At 40.1% G+C, this 24,163-nt stretch overlaps 1 protein-coding gene across 1 annotated transcript in view; it reads left to right on the top strand.

The window, feature by feature from the left end:
• Positions 1–637: 637 nt before the first annotated feature.
• LOC126481423 (3-ketoacyl-CoA thiolase, mitochondrial-like) overlaps positions 638–24,163 on the top strand; it is a 37,541-nt gene continuing 14,015 nt past the window's right edge. The window contains exons 1-2 of the mRNA XM_050105164.1: positions 638–809; positions 22,443–22,609. Coding sequence (XP_049961121.1) covers positions 791–809; positions 22,443–22,609 — 186 coding nt within the window. The 5' untranslated portion in view covers positions 638–790. The remainder of the gene's footprint in view (positions 810–22,442; positions 22,610–24,163) is intronic.

Genomic DNA, 24,163 nt, shown 5'->3' with positions numbered 1-24,163 from the left:
ACTTGCGATACTCGCTATGGTCAGGGGATTCCTCTCCATTCTACAACTCAGTGTTGCCAAACCTCAAAAAATAAAAAAAAACTTCAACCCATTATGGTCAAAGTACACTTACTTTCTGAACATGCCTCGTATGTTAGAACTGGCTATGTTTGTAACTAATAGATAGATATTTTGGTTTTCCTACAGAAAAAAATATTAAATATATGAACGCCAAGTTTTGGCTTATTCGCTTTCTCTACACAGACCTGCTCAGAACAGTAGCGTTTGCGATAGGAAAGCTGCCAACGGCATGGAAAGCAAGACATGTCCATTTCGACTAACGAGCAAGATCACCGGTGGTCTAGCCACATACCGTTATCGCTTTATCTGCACACCACAGTACTGCAAAGAGACGGAGAGTCAGGATTGAGTGGCCAAGACACACAATTTTAACGTGTCACGAATGTTTATTTCGGCCACTGACAGAGAAATTCCATTCTTTAAGAAAAAAATGTCTTCGCGGGTGCGAGCATCTATGAGCGTCATGTCACGCCTATATTTTTGTGGGAGTGTTTGCATTCGAGATAACAGACGAACTGCCGTCCCGCGTACCGCCCAGTGGCGGTCAAAGGTCTCCCGCGAATGGAGTATTCTTTTTTGTCTTATCGTACTCGTTACAGTCGCTTTCGTTATCTGGTGAGCAGCTGGTTTGTGGCTCTCTGAACTCAGGGGCAGACTTGCAGTATTAGCACACCTGCCACCCAATACAGGGCTGCAATTTCCTCTGCCTTGCCAAGAGAACACCTACGCCATGGCATCTCTGACACAAGGTATGTCTTATACTATTGACAACTTACTTCTGGTGGTAGCTGAATCTTATCTCGCGATTTTCCTTATGGCATGGCCTAGTACCAAATCGGCTAGAATCGCTGATACTCTAATGCAGTAAAAACACTGCCTTTTCCCAATGGACTTTGGCAGCTTAAACCGACAAGTTTCATCGACGCACTGTGTGCTAAATCGGTAGATGATGCGCCTCTCGATTTATCTGTTAAAAGCCGCGTGAACCGCACATGTAACAACGCAAACGAAGCACTTGAGATATTTTGATACGACAGCTACACCTGCCCTCCTTACGTAAGAAAATGACAAGTCCCCTACTTTCTAAGGGACATTTAGATCTCCGACTAAAAGAAAAAAACCTGAAGTAGAAAGAATTATGAAATGCAGACTACTAGCATTTAAAGTGAGAAATCATTAACAGCCAGTAAAGCAACGATCAATTTCTTACAGAAAACAATCAATAAACTGTTATATAACGATCTGCATCAACCAACGACACCTTGAAAACTAATTGTCTGCTCTGGAAGACTACCACATTGAGCTGCTACCGCCGAAGAAAAGGATTTTAAAGTTATTGAATGCTTTTTGCACTAGTGATTAGTAATGTGCTCTGTATAGCTCCAGATTCAACGACATGTTCTGTCACTCCCCGGCTCTGAAATGTCTTTGACAGTTAGAATAATGCGATTATTACAGCTGAAACAGCAAACTTGCACTCTTGTTAGCTGACATGTAATGCCTTTGTAGGCAGTGGGTAAAAGATTGGAAGACATCGAATCAAGATACCATCTTCCAGATTTGTTTATGAACTGGCTACAGTCCACGTTTAAGAGGATATTTTCCGACAAGATTCCATTACGAGGTGCCTTCTTGAATTCTTTGAACAGGTAGTGCTTTCGACATAAGTCGACTACTTAATGTAACATTAAGGTATCGAGTGAATCATAATAACAGTTTTAGGAGATTGGTCAGTTTAATGAAACTCATACCTTCACGCAACAGAATAATGAAAGCATAAACAATAAACTGTCACGGGTCACCGCGCTTGATTATCTGTACCTCACGACAGCCTGTTAACAAAAAATATGCCATTAATGGTCTAATAAATGATGATGTACCTTACAACTGATGAGAAGAAAGCAGATGGCTGATGGAATTCAAAATGTGTGTTAACTGAATGTATTACTCGACGGAATAAGCTGGTCTTCTATTTGTGAAAATAATTGGCATTTAGTTGAGCATATATTAACAAGCAGAAGTTCATCGATTCTGTTTGCGCCAACAAGTGAGGTCAACCTTTCTGAAGAAACACAAGTATGGTAAACATGCAAGTGAGTCGAGGTCAAAAGAAAAACTCGTAAATAACGTCAGTAAATCATTTATTATATGACAGACTGCAAATGGACTTTCTCTTAATTTTTAAAAATTACAGTTGTTTAATTCCTGCAAAGCAAATGGAAATAATGCCAGTGAAAAGTTGCTTAGGCAGAAAGTTCACATTACTGAAAAAGTAAAATGGAACTTCTAAAGCAGTAAAAGTTTTACAGTTTTTATTATTCGTGTCATAACCAAGGTGGGAAACAAGTGATGAGTAAGTTGAGGTGCATTATCTGATTAAATAGATCCGGACATCCTTATGTAGGCCTACACGAAATGGACTCACTAGACGTCACGGGGGGGGGTATCGTTTTGCGAGCAGATAAGCAATAATGGCAGAAAGGGTCGGTCAGGGGGGAACGTGGGCTAGTCACTGGATGTTATCAGAGCAAAAAATCTATCAGGGACATTTCAGCCTTTCCAAAGCTATCCACTTCAGCTGTTGGTGATTTGACTGTGAAGTGGAAATGCGCAGGAATAACTGCAACTAAACCAAGGTCAGGCAGATCTCACCTACAAACGGACATGGACCGTCGACCACTGTGGAGAATGGCTGAAAAAAATCGTATGATATCAGCAGAAGGAATCACTCGTGAGTTCCAAAGTGCTGTTAACAGTCCAGCCAGTACAATGACTCGGCATAGGGACCTGGGCCTGCAATCGTCGAGCAGTGCATAAGCCACAGATTTCTGTAGTCGGTGCTAAGTAATGTTGAGGTGGTGTAAAGAGAGACGCTACTGGACAGTGGATGAGTTCAAGAATGATTTGGAGTGATGAATTACGCTATACCTTGCAGTTAGATGGAGGGTTTGGGTTTTGTGAATGCCTGGAGAACATTACCTGCTATCATGTGTCGTGCCAACAGTGAAGCATGGAGAAAGTAGTGTTGTGGTAGGGGGGGGGGGGGGGGCGTATATCTCAATATCGCAGTTAAAACTGTGGTCTCCTTATTGCACTTAAGAAAATGGTAAATGCGGGAGGATATGAAGACATTTTACATCATCGTGCGCTGTGTGCAGTAGAGGAACAGTTCAGAGACAATGATTGTATCATCATGACAACACACTCTTCCACAAAACAGCATCTGCGAGGTTTGTGGACAGTAACAGTCCTAAAATGGACTGGTCCGACGAGAATCTCGGCCTGAACCCAAAAAACCGTTGGGATGAGTTACAATGTCGACTTCGCTCAAGATCACAGCATTCCAAATGACTGCCTACTCTGGTTTAGTTTCTTGAAGAAGAACGAACTGGCATTCCTCTAAAGATATTTTGACACCCCACAGAAAGTGTGCCCAGTAGAGTTTAAGCCGTCATAGAGCCGAAGATTGTTAACAGCCCTTATAAACGTCTGCTGCTACTGTCGAAGATCCCCGACAGCTCGCCTTCAGCTGCGAAGCGCTGCAGGCGAAAACCGTAACAGCTGTGACAACGCTGAGGCTTTGCCATACAGGCCTTTCAAAATCGCGTTGACGTTATTGGTTGAGGTAGACCCGCAAAGCAGCCGCACCCAGCCCACTGCAATGTACACGATACCACCGCCATCTGTATATGTGTATATCGTAATGCCATGACTTCTGTCTTCTCAGAATACTAGAATTCGAATCTACATCTACATTTATACTCCGCAAGCCACCCAGTTCGCATATGGTTCGCGGGAAGAACGACTGCTGGAAAGCCTCCGTGCGCGCTCGAATCTCTCTAATTTTACATTCGTGATCTCCTCGGGAGGTATAAGTATGGGGAAGCAATATATTCGTTACCTCATCCAGAAACGCATCCTCTCGAAACCTGGACAGCAAGCTACACGGCGATGCAGAGCGCCTCTCTTGCAGAGTCTGCAACTTGAGTTTGCTAAACAGCTCCGTAACGCTATCACACTTACCAAATAACTCTGTGACGAAACGTGCTGCTCTTCTTTGGATATAGACTGGGAGACTCAGACGTTCCTAACGGGTGGCAGGGACAAAGAATCCAGTGAAATTTTTTTAAGTGCTTTATCTGAAAACTACCTTGAGCAGTTAAACAGAGAACCGACTCGTGGCGATAACATATTAGACCTTCTGATCACAAACAGACCCGAACTATTTGAAAATGTTAACGCAGAACAGGGAATCAGCGATCATAAAGCGGTTACGGCATCGATGATTTCAGCCGTAAATAGGAATATTAAAAAGGGTAGGAAGATTTTTCTGTTTAGAAAAAGTGACAAAAAGTAGATTTCAGAGTACCTGTTGGCTCAACACAAAAGTTTTGTCTCAAGTACAGATAATGTTGAGGATCAGTGGACAAAGTTCAAAACCGTCGTACATAATGCGTTAGATGAGTATGTGCCAAGCAAGATCGTAAGAGATGGAAAAGAGCCACCGTGGTACAACAACCGAGTTAGAAAACTGCTGCGGAAGCAAAGGGAACTTCACAGCAAACATAAACATAGCCAAAGCCTTGCAGACAAACAAAAATTACGCGAAGCGAAATGTAGTGTGAGGAAGGCTATGCGAGAGGCGTTCAATGAATTCGAAAGTAAAGTTCTATGTACTGACTTGGCAGAAAATCCTAAGAAATTTTGGTCTTATGTCAAAGCGATAGGTGGATCAAAACAAAATGTCCAGACACTCTGTGACCAAAATGGTACTGAAACAGAGGATGACAGACTAAAGGCCGAAATACTAAATGTCTTTTTCCAAAGTTGTTTCACAGAGGAAGATTGCACTGTAGTTCCTTCTCTAGATTGTCGCACAGATGACAAAATGGTAGATATCGAAATAGACGACAGAGGGATAGAGAAACAATTAAAATCGCTCAAAAGAGGAAAGGCCTCTGGACCTGATGGGATACCAGTTCAATTTTACACAGAGTACGCGAAGGAACTTGCCCCCCTTCTTGCAGCGGTGTACCGTAGGTCTCTAGAAGAGCGTAGCGTTCCAAAGGATTGGAAAAGGGCACAGGTCATCCCCGTTTTCAAGAAGGGACGTCGAGCAGATGTGCAGAACTATAGACCTATATCTCTAACGTCGATCAGTTGCAGAATTTTGGAACACGTATTGTGTTCGAGTATAATGACTTTTCTGGAGACTAGAAATCTACTCTGTAGGAATCAGCATGGGTTTCGAAAAAGACGGTCATGTGAAACCCAGCTCGCGCTATTCGTCCACGAGACTCAGAGGGCCATAGATACGGGTTCACAGGTAGATGCCGTGTTTCTTGACTTACGCAAGGCGTTCGATACAGTTCCCCACAGTCGTTTAATGAACAAAGTAAGAGCATATGGACTATCAGACCAATTGTGTGATTGGATTGAGGAGTTCCTAGATAACAGAACGCAGCATGTCATTCTCAATGGAGAGAAGTCTTCCGAAGTAAGAGTGATTTCAGATGTGCCGCAGGGGAGTGTCATAGGACCGTTGCTATTCACAATATACATAAATGACCTTGTGGATGACATCGGAAGTTCACTGAGGCTTTTTGCGGATGATGCTGTGGTGTATCGAGAGGTTGTAACAATGGAAAATTGTACTGAAATGCAGGAGGATCTGCAGCGAATTGACGCAGGGTGCAGGGAATGACAATTGAATCTCAATGTAGACAAGTGTAATGTGCTGCGAATACACAGAAAGATAGATCCTTTATCATTTAGCTACAAAATAGCAGGTCAGCAACTGGAAGCAGTTAATACCATAAATTATCTGGGAGTACGCATTAGGAGTGATTTAAAATGGAATGATCATACAATGTTGATTGTCGGTAAAGCAGATGCCAGACTGAGATTCATTGGAAGAATCCTAAGGAAATGCAATCCGAAAACAAAGGAAGTAGGTTACAGTACGCTTGTTCGCCCACTGCTTGAATACTGCTCAGCAGTGTGGGATCCGTACCAGATAGGGTTGATAGAAGATATAGAGAAGATCCAACGGAGAGCAGCGCGCTTCGTTACAGGATCATTTAGTAATCACGAAAGCATTACAGAGATGATAGATAAACTCCAGTGGAAGACTCTGCAGGAGAGACGCTCAGTAGCTCGGTACGGGCTTTTGTCAAAGTTTCGAGAACATACCTTCACTGAAGAGTCAAGCAGTATATTGCTCCCTCCTACGTATATCTCGCGAAGAGACCATGAGGATAAAATCAGAGAGATTAGAGCCCACACAGAGGCATACCGACAATCCTTCTTTCCACGAACAATACGAGAATGGAATAGAAGGGAGAACCGATAGAGGTACTCAAGGTACCCTCCGCCACACACCGTCAGGTGGCTTGCGGAGTATGGATGTAGATGTAGATGTAGATGTAGATGTTCTCTATCTCCTCTGTCAACCCGAGCTGGTACAGATCCCACACTGATGAGCAATATTCAAGTATAGATCGAACGAGTGTTTTGTAAGCCATCTCTCTTGTTGATGAACTACATTTTCTAAGGACTCTCCCAAATAATCTCTTTCTTTTTAAATTTTAAAATCGTTCCGTACGCATACTCCCAGATATTTTACAGAAGTAACTGCTATCAGTGTTTCTTTCGCTATCATATAATCATACAATAAAGGATCCTTCTTTCTATGTATTCGCAATACATTACATTTGTCTATGTTAAGGGTCAATTGCCACTCCCCGCACCAAGTCCCTATCCATTGCAGATCTTCCTGCATTTCGCTGCAATTTTCTAATGCTGCAAGTTCTCTGTATACTACAGCATCATCCGCGAAAAGCCGCATGGAACTTCCGACACTATCTACTAGGTCATTTATATATATTGTGAAAAGCAATGGTCCCATAACACTCCCCTGTGGCACGCCAGAGGTTACTTTAACGTCTGTAGACGTCTCTCCATTGAGACCACCCTGCTGTGTTCTGTTTGCTAAAAACTGTTCAATCCAACCACACAGCTGGTCTGATATTCCGTAGGCTCTTACTTTGTTTATCAGGCGACAGTGCGGAACTGTATCCAACGCCTTCCGGAAGTCAAGGAAAATGGCATCTACATGGGAGCCTGTATCTGATATTTTATGGGTCACATGAACAAATAAAGTGAGTTGGGTCTCACATGATCGCTGTTTCCAGAATCCATGTTGATTCCTACAGAGTAGATTCTGGGCTTCCAGAAATGACACGATACGCGAGCAAAAAGCATGTTCTAAAATTCTACAACAGATCGCCTATAATTTTGCCCATCTGCTCGACGACCCTTCTTGAAAATTGGAACTACTTGTGCTCTTTTCCAATCAATTGGAACCTTCTGTTCCTCTAGAGACTTGCTGTACATGGGTGTTAGAAAGGGGGCAAGTTCTTTCGCGTACTCAGTGTAGAATCGAATTGGTATCCCGTCAGGTCCAGTGGACTTTCCTCTGTTGAGTGATTTCAGTTGCAGTTGCAGTGGGCAAATTGGTCATGCTCGTATTCTGGGTGCTTCCATAACCAATGTAACCAAAGCATTCGGTGTTTGAAGTGGCAACATATCGACAATTTATGCTGCATAAAGGGAATGTGGAAAACATTAAACGCTAAGTAACAACGCAGACGAAAGTGAATGTTGAGTGATCGTGGCAGAGGTTACTGAAGAGAACTGTGACAAATAATTAGAAAAAGACAGCTAGCCAAATCACTGCTGAACTGAATGTCGCACTCATGAACCCTGTCAGGACCAAAACAAGGTGAATGGAGCTCCATAAGCAGAGAACTGCAGGGTCAGCTGGAACTCCAAAACCACACACCAATGATGCAAATGCATGTAACACGGAAACAAGGTGGCAAAGCTATAAAACATGCACTATGGAGCAATGGAAGGAAGTCATTTGGTCGGATGTATCTTGTTGCACGCTGTTCACACAACGTGCATCGTCAAGGAACTGTTTTGCGAGCTCAAGTATGAATTGTCACATCTCTCCATTGGAAAACATGCAGCAGCTGGGGTTATCCATTCAGAGCCGACTGGAAGCCATTTTCAGTTTCGACGGTTTTCCTACACCGTATTGGGGCATCGTAATATGTTGTGTTTTTCTTTTCCATATTTTTGTCCACCCGCTGTATGTGATGGCACTAAGTTTCACCAGCCACCTTCTCTCACATCGTCATCATCAGCATGAACGCGACATTATTCTTTACACAAGCTAAAAAAGTCACTTTCATTAAAACAGTTAGACTTGAAGACTGCTGGCAGCAGAATTTCATCAGGCAGTGAGCCACACATAAGAACAATAAAGTCGAAATTTTCTCATGGATCCAATTCAACTGACGACAAATAATAATAGTTTTATCCATCCTCTTTCCGTTTTTGAGTTTATAATAACATTCAGTCCAGCTGGTACACCAACAATGAACAGAGAAATTTTTCTGTGAAATGGTCATTCGTAGACAATTGGCAATCCAAAGAATTCCATAAATATTCATACAAGCTCAATTTACTTTTCTATCTAAATCACTCCATAATCTGTAGTTTTCTTTTCGTTAAATCGTGTGCTATAAACTATACGTGATCAAGGAAAACTTTTTGTTGTGCATAACATTCATTCCAGAATTTATTGTTCTTCAATAAAGAGATGGAGAGAAAGTCTTCATAATATCCTCCCAACCTTCCACTGTTATGTTGCCAAGCAGAGCAATGAATTCCAAAGATCCCCAAACAAAGCTAAACCACATTTCATTCCTTTGCCATAAAATTATGTATATGTACACGTACAGACAGACAAACAAATGATTAAAATTTAAGGAAAATTGGATGTTTTATTCAAGTGAAAGAGCTCTGTAGACTCAGCAAGTCAATAACTTGTTGGTCCACCTCGAACCCTTGTGGAAGCAGTTATTTGGCTTGGCATTGATTGATAGAGTTGTTGGATGTCCTCCTGAAGGATATCGTGCTGGATTCTGTTCAAACAGCGTGTTAGATGCTGAAATGGTTGGAGGACCATGCCCGTAATGCTCTAAACATTCTCAATTGGGCAGGGATACAGCGACCTAGCTGGCTAAGTTAGGGTGTGACAAGCACGAAGCCAAGCAGTAGAAACTTTCGCCATGTGTTGGCGGGCATTATTTTGCTGAAAAGCCCAGGATTGCATGCCATGAAGGACAACAAAACAGGGCACAGAATATTGTTGATGTACTGCTGTGCTGTACGGGTGCTGAGGATGACAACCAAAGGGATCCTGCTATGAAAACAAATGGCACTTCGGACTGTCACTCCTGGCTGTCAGGCTGTGTGGCAGGCGATGGTCAGGTTGGCATCCCATCACTGTCGAGTGTGTCTCCAGACACGTCTTCAGCCTGGAATCTCATTGACAGGAGTAAAATTCTCTTTAGTCATGAATCCTGCTTCGAACTGAGCCCCAATGACCAGTGAAGACGTGTCTGAAGATGTCCAAGACAGCGGTGAGATACCAGTCTGTCTGTCGCCTGCCATATGGCCCAACAACCAGGACTGGTGGTCTGGGATGCCATTTCTTTTCATAGCAGGATTCCTTTGGCTTCATCCACGGCACTCCTACAGCACAGCAATACGTCGACGATATTCTATGCCCCATTTTGTTGTCCTTCATGGCCAGCCAACCTGGACTTACATTTCGGCAAGATAATGCCCTCCTGCACATGGAGAAAATTTCCACTGCTCGTCTTCATGTTAGCGAAACCATGTCTTGTCCAGTAAGGTCGTCAGATCTCTCCCCAAATTGAGAACGTTTAGAGAATTATGGGTAGGGCCCACCAACCGTCTCAATATTTTGATGATATAGCACGCCAGTTGAACAGAATTTGGCAGGATATCCCTCTAAAGGACATACAACTACTCTGTCAATCACGACAAGTTGAATAAATGCTTGTGTAAGGGTCAAAGTTGGACCAACACGATATTGACTTGTTCAATTTGTGAAGTTCTTTCTCTTGAATAAATCATACAATTTTTTTCTGTACATGTACATCACATCTACCGATATCTGTCCGGGGTGAGGATAAGGAGTAGGCGATTAGCGTTTAGCGTCCCGTCGACAGCGAGGTCATTAGAAACGATATATCCGTCCCATTCGGATAATTCTTTCGCGGTGCTTTTTTTTTCATTTGATGTTTTCTCTAGGCTCTCCGAGTCTACAAGCTGTCACATCACCGTCAGCTGCTCACAGACTTGAGCGACAATTCCCTGTGGGCTGGCTCTTTCTTAACATTGTAGGAAGTGAGAGGAAGTAAAAGCGTTCCTCAATTTCATAGGAAAGGTGAGAGGACTGGAGAGGGTCATTATCAGGCTAGGAAGTTTTCTGAATTTTAAACAAGTACTGCTTAAGTAATTCAATAATTTGTTTCCCATATATATTTAACTGGGAGAGATGTGTTACACAGTTTTACCCTTATGACTTGCTGGCCTAACTCTTTCAACAGACAGTTACATTACAGCAAACTGTTGTGATTATTTTAACAACATCGGTACCTAGCTACCAGAGACAAGTGCTGTCCCCTGACTTATTCTGCTTACCCATCGGGAAATACAGATATGTCACTCTCTTCCTTAATTACTCAGTTTTGTAAGAGAGGAGTACAATGCCACAACTTATTCAAGCTCTTCACAGAACTATTTGTGTTAGCTTACTGCTCGTGTTCTTCTATTATCTGACACACAGACAAAGATACCCAATTCGCCTGGTGCTTTATTGTCTAAGTCAGTTGCTCACCAAAATGGAATACAGACTTCTTTATAGAATGCTTACTTCTGCATGGCTCTTAGTTATGGGACACTGAGGCTGCACTGCTGCTCTTCAGGATCTTCGTACGTCCCCAGTCTCCAACTGTACAGTAATGGCTACTCACGATTAATTATAGTGTGATTCATGAACAATGGTGGTTCACACAGGTCGAGGCATGGACAGAGACTCCAGTGTTTCCAGTTCCAAGTGACAGCTGCTATACATGCATACATGTACTTTGTACTTGAAGGAAGCGTGTTTTCTGCAAATTATGTTTCTTGCTTGCTTATGTAGAATTTGTCGCTTAATGCGAAATAACTCGCTAGGATTACGTTTAATGCTCGCACTAGCTACGATGTTCACAGCAGAGAGCTCAGGACACTACTGAACACCCACTGACTGTGTGATGTAGGCCTGCAGAACAAGTGTAAACTAGACCGCCATCATCTGTGAGTCCAGCTATAACTGGCACCTACTCTCTGTGACCCCTATTTATAATCTGTTATTGACTACCAGTTCTGGATCTGGGTGCCTTGTCACTTATTTTATACTTTCCCTGACTGCTTTACCTATTTTGTGGAACCTCCCACCCACAGTCGGAGAGATCCTCAAATCCAGGTGGACTGCTATCACTTCCACAGTTCAGTGGCTACCGAGCCAGTATGACATTACATATGGTCACACTGCCAAGAGTGTGTCTGTATGTAATCATTTTCTCTTCAGCATGTCTGCAATGCCAGATCTGCTTCTGCCTCTACTGGTCGTGTGGCATCAGAAGCATTTGCTCACGTTAGTAAACTTGGACAGTGGTGGCGTCTGATAAATTAATAAAAAAGGAACAGCAATGACAACACATACGTTAGAAAGCCGTATGATTCATCAGTGTGTGAATGTCTATTACATATAACTTTCCACAAGTGATATAGTCATTCCAGAAGAAACATAACATGTGACAGGATTCGGTCATTGCGTTTTAAAGGAACCGTGCCAGAATTTGCCTTAAATGATTTTAGAGAAGCACAGAAATCTCTGGCTAGATGGCCTAAGAAGGGTTTGAAACTGTTCTTGTTAAAAAATTGAGTCCTGCGGATTAATCTCTGAGCAACACCTGGAAGTCTTACACTTGGACTGTTAGATCTATCTACATTTGTTTGAAATGGTGTTGATACAAGCTCTCTCTGATAATACAGAATACTAACTCCACAACTCATATGGATAATGATTGGAGCCTTGCTTTAAGAGTTCAGAAGCTTAAAATTGTGCATTTCACAAAACAAAGAAACATAGTATCCCATGACTACAATATCATTAAGCCACATTTGAAATCGTAATCATTCAATACTTGGGTGCAATACTTTGTAGGGAAATGGAACAATCACATGCTTTCAGTTGTAAGTAAATCAGGTGGCAGATTGCAGTTCATTGGCAAAATACCAGGGAAATGCAATCAGTCTACATAAGTGGCTGCATAATACAAAATACTTGTGTGACCGATTAGAGAATGTTGCTCAAGTGTGTATGATCCATGCCAAATGGGACAACCAAGGGATGTTGAAAGGATACAAAGAAGGGCAGATAGAATAGTCACAGTTTTGGATCAACCTTCTGGTAAGTGTTACAAAGATAGTGAAAGAATTGAACTGGCAGACACTTTAAGGTAGACACAAACTATTCCACAAAAAGCTGCTTAGATAATTTCTAGAATCAAATTTATGTGATGAATCCTGAAATCCATTATAATCCCTAGACAACTTGATAAGTAAATTTAATTTAATAAAATGGTTTAAAATAATATCCCCTGCAAGTGCAAATGAATCGACCAACAAATTTTTAGAACTGTTAACTGAAAATTTTGAAGCATATTGTCCTAAACACTGCAAGAAAATATCAAAGCAAAATAGTTACACCACACCACACACTCTAAAAAGCTTGTACACCCAACATCTAAGTAGAATAAGAATCATAATGCTACTCCATTATGATAGGTCTAAGCACAGTAATGCTGACAAGGAAATGGATATGAAAGTGAAAAAGATTTACAGGTCTGAAATCAAGGTAGCTAAGGGCAAAGCAAATGATGCATATATATTGAACTCAGTGAATAAATCCAAAGTTGGAGGGGAAATTATTAAAACAGAAATAAATTGTGATGATGAAGTATACCAGACACCATTTCCACTTGATATTCTAAATGCAAATTTTGTTTGTCTTCAATCAGATAACAGCATAATGGAGGATGTGAGTAAGGCAGAGGCACTGCTGCCGGAAATGAACAGTTAGCACATGGACAGCTTTCACTGGACTCGTGTAACTGAGAAGATGGTCAATGAACCAATAGCTAGGCTCAGTAATTCTAGAGCAGAGGATTACTATGATCTCTCAAATGATGCTATTAAATATATCAGAAATCAAATTGTAACACTACTGACTACAATAATCAACAAAATTTTAATGAAGGTGATTGTCCAGAATGTTTCAAAATATCTGTAGTTAAACCAGTACATAGGAAAGGAGATATAACATCTCCAGATACCTATCGACCAATATCACTTAAACCCATAATATCAACAGTAATAGAATACTGCATGCATAAACAGATGAGTCAATATTTTGAACGTAATGATATACTTACCTCCTCACAATATGGTTTCATGTCCAGCCTTTCTACAGTCAAAGCAGTTGAGAGTATGGTAGCAAAAATATACAACTGTTTTTAAAATAAAGATATTATCTGTGTAACACTTTTGGACCTCAGGAAACCTTCTGTATGGTCTCCCACAGTATTCTCATTAAAAAACGCTACCACTGAGGAGTGAGAGAAAATGCTCTATGCCTAATGCAGTCTTACTTGGACAATAGAGAACAGTTAGTCAAGGTAAATAATCAAATGTCAAGTTGTCTCCCAGTTTTGGGTGTACCTCAAGGATCTATTCTTGGATCTTTCATTTTCACTGTTTATATAAATGATTTACATGCAGTTGTACCATGAGATGCAGTGCTATATGCTGATGATGCAACACTCATCACATGCAATACCAACCTTGGAAATGTGCAACACAGCATGGCAGTGGCAATGGAGAGATGCACTACTTGGTTTGAGGCAAATGTACTGCTGAAGAATGATAGTAAAACTGAAGCTATTGTATTCAGTCTGAATGCTCCCAGTCATGATAAAAAAAACAACAGTAAAATTATTACAATTTCGTATAGATCAAAAGCTCAGCTAGGATACCCAGACAGGGAAGTTATGTGGTATATTGGCATGTGTCATCTATCTGCTGTACAAGCTGAGGAGCAGCGTCAGTAAAGAACGTCTGTTAGATGCATATTTTGTATTCTTCCATTGCCACCTGAGTTATGAAATACTATTATGGGGCAATTCTGTAGGCTCAAAATTAGTGTTTAAATGGCAAAAGAAAACAATAAGGTGCATAGCAGGACTTAGCCCATATGAATCATGTTGAGGTTATTTTAAGAAACTAAATATAATGACAGTGCCTGGCCTGTATATTTACAACTGCCTTGACTTTTTTTTAAAGAGAATCTGAGTAAATTTGACTTAAGGTGGACAGTTCATGGCCATAATATAAGAAGCAAACAAACAATTAATATGCCATATGCTAGGCTTGCAAAGACACAAAACAGTAACTAATATCTTGGTCCTGACTACTTCAACAAATTACCTGAAAGTGTCTACACAGTGCCAGTAACTAAATTTAAAACCAATCTTTCGAGGTGGATGAAAAGTAAAGTAATTTACTCTGCTCAAGAGTTCCTTGCACATGTGACAAATGACCCATTCTCCTTATGAGAATGAGCAATAAATTAACTGAAAAATATACTATTTTATTACTGTTTCATGTACTTATTGTTAATTATCTGTTTGATTATTTATCTGTCAATCACTGAACTATGTAGTTCATTTATCTTGTAATTGATCTGTTAGGAATCTTTTTGTTGTCATTGACATTTGCATAAATATGTATTGTGTCCATCTTGGATTATTACACTGTAGTTAGTGACATATGTCCAAGTTTATATTATTATTATTGTTATTATTATTCTGTTAACACTGAGATGCCAGCTGCATTCAAATATGCTCAAAGGTGTAATAAAACATTTGTAGTGTGCTACATACTGATCCCATATAGATTGCAAAGACATGATATGACTAATTACAGCATGCACAGAGCACATTTAAGCGATCACTCGTACATGAATGGAATGAGAAAAAGCCATACTAACTGGTATAATTTCGTACATGAATGGAACGAGAAAAAGCCATACTAACTGGTATAACAGTATGTACCCTTTTTCCTTGCATTTCACAGTGGTTTAAAGAGTATGGATGCAGACGTGGAACGTAGCTTGTGGTAGTTTGTTCTCCAGAGTTGCAGAACTACAAATTATTTTTATTTTTGAAATGATTGTTGAGGTTGGAAATAATAAACAATAACATCGTGCATTATGTTCTTATTTAGCTTTCGAATATGAACAACAACACTGGTGATATGCACCAAACTATCTCACTGCATCAGGCCAAAACAATACTGGGCCATCTTGAAAATATGCACATTTGTAGCTGTCCAAGTGTCTGCTTGCTACAACAGTCAATAACATGCCAAGACTATCTTCACAACTATGCACCTTCATCTGAAACTACTTTTTTTATTCCGGTGGCTTGTGGCGTCATTCCCATTCCCACTGCTAGAATTGTGGTGTATCCTTATAAACAGAATTAAGTTTCATACAGACCTACAGGATATATCATAACTAGTTGTGTAAATGCATCTCTCTGAAAGTACAAGATATAGAAGCAAAAGAGTCTCAGCAAACATAGGCCCACAAATGGACCATTTGCGAGATAATTGCGACTTTGTGGTGACTAGCCACTGCTGACTTGAATTGGTACAAATGTCATCCCAGTTAGGTAAAGGTAACAACATTATACAACATTAAGAAAAGTTATAAGACATGCTTTGGTAGAACTGCAGGTGTGTTGAAGGAACACGACAAAACTACATGACAGTACATCAAGTTTACAGGATGTGTTCAAAGTGTCATCCTTGTACCCCGGTGCAGACCTGTACCCATCACTGTAATGAATTTTTGAATGTTTTAAAAAACATCTGGATCATTTTGAAATTCTTGACAAGCATTAACAAATCTCTGCCCTAATTGTTCTACTCTATTATGCGGAGTGGTGTACATTACACCTTTAAGGTGGCCCTAAACACAGAAATCCATGGTGTTAATATCAGGTGATCTTGGAAGTCACGGAACAGATTCTCATCACCCAGTCCATCTTCACCATATTGGCGCATTAGATGTTGTTCTACCATAGCAGCAAAAAGTGCCATTGCTCCATCATGCATGTAACACATCATCTGACGTTGCTCTAAGAGTATATCCTCAAGCAATCCTGCAAGATGATGTCACAGAAAAGGAAGGTAATTCCGTCCTTTGAGCTTTCAGGTAACATGTGTGAACCAATAAGATGATCACCTTGTACCCCTGACCACATATTCAATGAGAAATCTCACTGATGCAGAGACTTTAGCACAGCATCTGGGTTGGAGTCTAGACAACTCCAAATGGGAGAATTGTGATAATTAAATACACCACCACGAGTGAGCCCTGCTCCATCTGTTAATAAAATGTTGTTACCGGACGTAGAGTTGCCTACAACTTGTTGCAACCACTGACAGAACATTAGTCTAAGGCCAAAGAGCACACCTAGGACACTGAACTCACTGGAGGTGGTACAGGTACATTGTGTTGCGATGCAGTAGTCATCAAATACTACTGTGGCTCATTCCAGGAATATGTGTGGCAAATTTCTTCGTGGAGGGTGCTGGGGAGTGTTCAACAGTTTCCAGCACCCCATATTCAAGCACAGGAGTAATTTGTGCATGTCTTACCATTCCCATAGCATATGCAAAGCTCCCAGTTTCTCAGAGGCGCTGATGCATCCCTGTAAATGTTTTGACTCTTGGGCTGCTTCTTGGTGCAAGTGTGCAGCCTCCCACACAATGCCATTAGCCCTGGCACACATGTAATGCAAATATGCATATTCCTCATCACTTTAATGTTCCATGTTACCACCAACATTCGTACAACACAGCACATGCTCTACAAGCAACTGGCGTGAGGGGCACTCACTGTGTACTGTGTTTTCATATCCACTCTGTTTACAACTCCACTCTCGAAAGTGTAAACTGTGTAAAGCAGAGAGTGTTCTGTTACCTTTAAAATTTTTATTCAACAAATTCCCAAGATTAATTTTACAACAAATATTCAGCAGATTTATGTGCCACAGTTTAAATTTTCATTACAAAATGTAATATCTATACTGTTCAACACCAAGGAGAACCAGAATTTTTATTCAAATTTTTATCCAACAAATCCCCAAGATTAATTTTACAACAAATATTCATCAGATTTATGTACCACAGTTTAAATCTGCAATACACAGTGTAATATCTATACTGTTCAACACCAAGGAGAACCAGAAACAAATTTCACAATTGAAAGAAAATAAAAAAACAACAGATCAAAATTCACAATTTTATAAAAGTGATACATGCTGGGTATCCCAAAACAATAACAATATGCTTAGTAAAACACTTTGAAATACAGCTAAGACCAGTTACACAAGGAGTGCAGTGCAAACACAACAAGATACAAAAATACGGTAGTTACTCTTATATGGAACTTATTTCAGATTGTGCAAACCAGGTGGCCACAAAAGCAACTTCAACCAACAAACTATCTGACAATATGTGACAGATACCAAAACACCTCCAGGTACCACAACTGGCCACAAAAATTTAAAATTCCTTAAGTAACTTAAAATTTATTTTTAGAGCAGATTCACTGGAACACATTACGGAAAAGAAACAATCTTATGACATATTTAAGTGAGAAGGAACCAAACCAAGAAAAGCATACCAAAAACCAATTCATGATGGATATGTTGCCACTAACTATGCGTACATGCAGAGATAACAAGTACAAAACATGCGCAGTGTGCCGACCAATATCTCTTGGACAGAGGCAACGTAATTTTATTACGAATCTGCAGAACACACAGTAATTAAAGGTCAGCCTAGTAATGGCAAGAAATGTTGCCCTAGAAGTTGCTGCTCTCTCTTCAATCAAACACACTACTTGATTACATTTGGGAGAGAGCTAATCACCAGTTGTCATGGAAAGTTAGAATAGCCATGTCTGATCACACACTCTCACAGGCTGAATCACTGTCTCCACTGTTTCCACGTAGGAACAAGCTGGATAGGTAGCCCTACAGCAAACTGTGCCCAATGTGACATAGCACAGCTGTTCAGCCAACAAATTCCTCTCACTGCCAGCTGACTCGACTGTGGCTGCCCAGATGTACTTTTAAATCCATACGGTCAACTCTTCCAATGGTATCCCCAAGTTCCTTCTTGTACTTTCTCATTTTGGTGACTGCATCATTCTTCTTGCACTCTTGCCAGCTGGTCTTGTCTGGCACCTGATAGTGGTGTCCATGTTATGGTACACCTGACAACAACACCTCCTGAAGAAATTTCTAACTGGTAGTTGCAGCACCAATAGCTTGGTTTTCGAATACCTGTGGCTCAGTGACGTCTTATGATGGCACATCCTTCTCACCTCAATCTTCAAGGACTTTGCGTAGAAGTTGGCTGAAAAACTCCCACACACCATTAAGTAACATGAAGACAACCATGGCACACAGTATTTACACACATCAGCCACCCAGCATCTCAAAATCCAGAGCACTAACAGATCCTACACTACCAATCTTATCACATACATAGATATACACTGTCCACCACTTCGCACCTCAAAATCCAGAACACTAACAGATCATAAATGACAGGCCTTCTCACATATTACATAAATATACAGTCCAGTCACATTATTGTGACCACTGCCTATGTTTGACGTCAATGTGCAATAATCACTTGCAGATGGTAGGTGGCAGTGCTAGCAGTGGAGGGTATGAAAAGTGTTTCTGGGGATGCAAAAAACAGTACAATCATTGTTGTAATGTGGAAACAGAACAATTTATCTGATATCCAAAAGGGCATAATCATTGGTTATTGGGCCAATGGTGGAAGCATTTCCAAAATGGCTAAGTCTGTAAACTGTTTCCATGCTGCCACAGTTAATGTATACTGTACATGGCAACATGGTAGCATCCAAACTCGGCACTGAGGCAACTATGGTGCACCACAGGCCATAGAGGATAAGGGTGAGCAATTGCTGTGGAGATGTGTACAGGTGAATAGGTGTGCAACTGTTGAATGGATGGCCACCCAGATGAACCATGGGGTTACCAACAGTGTCTCCTCAATGAATGTTCAGCGAACATTGCTGTACGTGGGTCTCTGCAGCAGGCACCTGATTCATCCACCCATGCTGACTGCTGTTCATCAGTGACAAAGGCTAGAATTGGCACGCCAGTGCCACAGCTGGACATCCTCTGAGTAACAACAGGTAGCCTTTTAGGAAGATAGATGGCCATTTATGTGTATAGTATGAAACATCTGAAAGCTAAAGCCTTGTAACAATTTTCAGAAGGGTCCAGGCCAGAGGGCATTCCCTTGGTGATCTTCTCACACTGGAAGGCTTAATGGATCAACACACATATGCATTTATCCTTGGGAAGTATTCTATCTCTGCATGCAGTTTGTTTTTCCTCATCATGATGGCATCTCCAAGCAGGACAATGCAACATGTCACCACACATTTCGCAGTGCACATGCATGGTTCAGAGAGCACAGGATGAGTTTCTGCTCTCTCCTGGCCAACAAACTCCCTGAATTTAAACCCGGTTGAGAATCTGTGGGACCACCTCGATCAGGCTTTTTGTGCCATGGATCCCCAACCCAGAAATTGAGCGCAACTGGAGTTGGTATGGTTCCACATCTGTGTATGTACCTTCTAGAACCTCACTGACTTTCTTCCTACACATCTTGCAGTGGTTCACACAGCAAAAAGTGGTTATTCAGGTATATGGCAGGTGGACACATGAGACTGGACAGTGTACAACATACTTTCTGTCTCCAGCTTATTACAATTAGGAAACAATCCAATTCAGATACAGCTTTGTCTGAGAAATATGGACTCTACAAATACAACAGCTCTTTGGATCACTCACTAATAGGATAACTGAGTGATGAACCTCACAATTTCAACTGACAACGGCTTGCCCATGACCTTCTTGGCACCTTTGTTTACCATGCCAAAATACTTGACAAATATTTTATCTCCTGGTTTCAAGGAAATGGGTCGTTTCCCCATATATAATGTTGAGCAAGCTTCTCATGACTAATTTTTAGGATTTTCTTTGCCCATTGCCAAATTTCTTGAATTTGTGCTGTGTCAACCCTCTCTGGTAACAGATCATTTAAGGCCCATAGACTGGAAAATGGTGAATTTAGCTTGAAGGCAAAAATAAGGGTAGCTGGAGAACCTGGTGCACACCATGAGCAGTGATACTGAATGTATAACTTAACCAATGCAAGGAAGTGTCCCACTTACTGTGTCATCTTGGTGGGAAGTGATCAACACTGCTCATAAATTTCTGTTAATTTGCTCTACAAATGAGATGTTTGGGTAGTAGGGGGTTTTCATAGTATAGGCTATCCCCATATGAAAATAGGAGTTCATAAATGCAGCAGAAGTAAAGACTGTCACATTATCTGATACAATGGCACTAAATGGACCAGACATTCCATAGATCCTTTTCAAACAGTTTATGGTTGTTGCTATGCTAATGTTCCTTGTGGGGAGAAGCCAGCAAAATTGTGTACACATATCTTCATATGCATATATGAACCAGTTTCCCTCCTTTGATCTAGGAAGTGGGCCAACATAGTCAATATACATTTTGGTCATGAGGATCAACTCAACTTTGGAAGACAGCAACCCCCACCAGGTATTCTATGTTGATTTACTAAGGCAACAAACATTGAATTCCTTTACTAACTTCTGAATCAGTGTCCAATCTTTTTCAAATAAACCTCTCAAGAACCTTCAGTCTGGTGTTAAAAGTTATCTAAGCATCCTCCCACTGGTGTTTCATGAAAATACTTAATTTCACGTGACACCAGATCCAATGGCAATGTATTTTTTTTTTTTTTGCGTTGATGACCTTGAGCTACCAGCATAAAACATTACCTCTTACAAGATATGGCTTAATGGTCTTTGCCTTTCTTAAATGCATTTTAATATGGGCCAGCTCAGAGCCTTTGTCTTGTTGCTGAGCAATGTCCCTAAAAAGAAGTGGTAGCTCCTTCAAAATTGGGCATACCACTTTCCCCAGTTCAATTGCAATTACTTGCACTTGCTCACCATTATAAGTATCTCCCTTGCTTTCATCACTGAACATTTGCCATAGGCCGCCCACAATAGGGGAAAAGGGATGCAGTTGGGAGATGCCAAATGATAAGTCGCTTGGGTGGGAAAATGTTTTTGCACCCTGAGGACTACACACATTGGCCATCACCATGATGGCAAATGTATATGACTTACATTTTGAAACAGTTCCACAATTTCCTTGTTTGCCACACTTGACCTTATCTGTCTTTCTTTCTGTTACCTAAAAAATATTGTCCTTCTAGTAGTTGGACATGTATGCCAGCTGTTTGGGGAGGGAGAGGGGAGGAATATCATAGAACATAGGGATAAATTTTCCAATATTCCAAACAATTCTGGTAGATTGTTAGGGAATATTAATTCCTAACCACCCAAGAAATGCTGAGAGAGAAATCGTAATGATCAGTCCTGATATAAAATAAAATTAAAGAATAGCACAGAGGAGTATACTACTTTCCAGTTGAAAATAAAAAATATTTTAACCTGTCTCTTTATAGAGACAGATCTTCATCAAACAGTGGATTTATTTCAGTTGATGAGACACAGATAATCAATTTCTGTGACTTTGAAACATATGAAATAAATCTGCTGGATGATGGAAGTAAAATCCTCCAAACAAATAGTATGAAGAATTACACATGTGACTGGGTATGGTAATTTGTATTTTCAGTTGATATTCATAACACTCACAGTGAGCCCTAAGCTGAAAATTTTGTATTTAAATCAACACTTCTTGTTCTTTTTTTTAATTGCTGAAAAAAGAAGTTCAGATTTACTAACAAATATCTCTTTGAAAGCACAAGGAAATGATACTCCATGGTCATTACATGGAATTACATTCCACACATTAGATTTGTTTTATGAATCAGTCAGAAGCAACACTACCACCATTCATACAGGTTGTACACCAACTCAAAAGAACTTATGAGAAATATAAAAACAGCAAATTTGTAGCACAAAAATCATGAGTGAATAAGTAAGCCTACTCTCCAGTTGACAGAACACTACATTATATACTGCACAACAAGAGCAATCTTTGTGTCATTGCTACCATTTAATATAATAATTAGCATAATTGTGGAAAAGGACATGCTTCTAATGCAGTTCATAAGTTTTTTTCCTGCATTGTATTTAACAATAATACATACAGTTAACAATGGAAAATTGAATAAAATAAATTATCTCAGATTTCTTCTCACAGGAATTTTTATTGTTGCTGCCAAAAGAACACCATTTGGAACTATGGGTGGGAAATTTGTTCAAAAGAAAGCGGTAGAGCTCCAAACAGTAGCAGCAAAAGCAGCAATGGAAGCTGGGAACGTCAAACCAGAACAGATAGATTCTACAGTAATTGGACATGTTCTGTCTGTAAGTGTTCAATGCTTGCAAAGATAATTTTTTGTGCCTCGTGGAAATACGCATGTGATTGTAACTTGTCATTACCATATTAACAAAAAGTTAAATACATTTTCACAAAAATTTAGACTTGCAAATTAATTTCACAGTAAGATGAAAATATTGATTTCAAATCTCTCACTTTTATATTAATTTTTTCTTATTTGTAAAGAGATGGTGATGGTTATTGGGGAGGGGAAGCAAAAGACAAGATAAGAAGAACTGTCAAGGTCTTAGATAATAAGATAGAATCTCATGCAAAGCTTAAGAGAAAATCAAATGTAAAATTTTTGCAGTTGGATTTGAGATACTCTTATTACTTTCAATGATACTCCTTGCCTCTTACTACTGTTAATGATACTCCTTACCTTTTACTGACTAATGAAATGCAGCATGCTTGTATAACACCCAACTGAAGAAAGAGCCTTGTTTGAAAAATTTTAAAAAAGTATTAGCTGCCAGTTCAATGTAATTACAACTATTTTTGAAAATGTGGCTCTTAATATCTGTCACCAATACTGGAATTTTACACTACTGTTCATGAACTGCCCTTTACAGCCCCAGACTTTGAAATGATCATCAGTGTCAGTTGAAACCAGTTGTCAGTAATAAAAAGTTGTGTTTCAGGTGATATTTGTTCATTTATTTGTCTTCAGATCTCCTCAAAACAGTTTAGCTTTCTTGTTTTCGTCTTATCTTCCCTGGATACTTTTTTAAATAATTGAAATCCATTTGAATCTTATAATACACAAGGGATGTGTAACTATTTCTATTACTCATAGAGATAGATAAAATTGGTCATTCTTACCTTCTTCAGTCTCATTTTGAAGTCTCAAAGCTCAAGTATGACAGCAATTATTCTCACTGTAGTAGTCACTGACCTAATAGTCTTTTCCCATAACTTAAGGTTTGAGTATGGTCCTCGTCTTTGGACTCTTGTAATTCAACTGGACTATCCATTGTAATTTTATCTTCTAATGAATTAACCTATAAATTACTTATCAAATAGGTCTAACAACAGATATAACAGAAATTTGATAATTCTCTTGAAATGAGCAACTGACCTAGTGTCTCCATTGGGTATCTCACACAGACTATTAGAACAAGGTAAGAGAGATTAGGAATTGTATTGAGATATTCCCATTATCATCATCACCTTCATAATCATCTTATCACCTTGGCAGATCATTCCACAATGTTTGAAGGGTCAGCTGACAAGGCTTCTCCATGAATTATGGTTCTTATACTTCTCTCCCTCTTCGATGTTGTCCCATGTATGTCCTCTCTGCCTGATGTCAGATTTCAGCATATTCTTGTATCTTAGTGTCGGTCTTTCTCTTGGTCTTTTGTCTCTGGGTCCCAAGTCACACTCTAATCTTGGTAGTCTGTTAGAATTCACATGTCATATATGTCCACAGCATCTCAGCCAATGTGAGGTTATTTTGCTTCACAGTCATGTCACTGTTACCTTCATTGTCTTCAGCCTATTATCAGACATTCTTATTTCGGATTGAATCACTCCATGTC

Source organism: Schistocerca serialis, chromosome 5 (assembly GCF_023864345.2).
Source record: "Schistocerca serialis cubense isolate TAMUIC-IGC-003099 chromosome 5, iqSchSeri2.2, whole genome shotgun sequence".
NCBI classification, from domain to species: domain Eukaryota; kingdom Metazoa; phylum Arthropoda; class Insecta; order Orthoptera; family Acrididae; genus Schistocerca; species Schistocerca serialis.
This window is presented reverse-complemented; position numbering and strand designations above follow the sequence as displayed.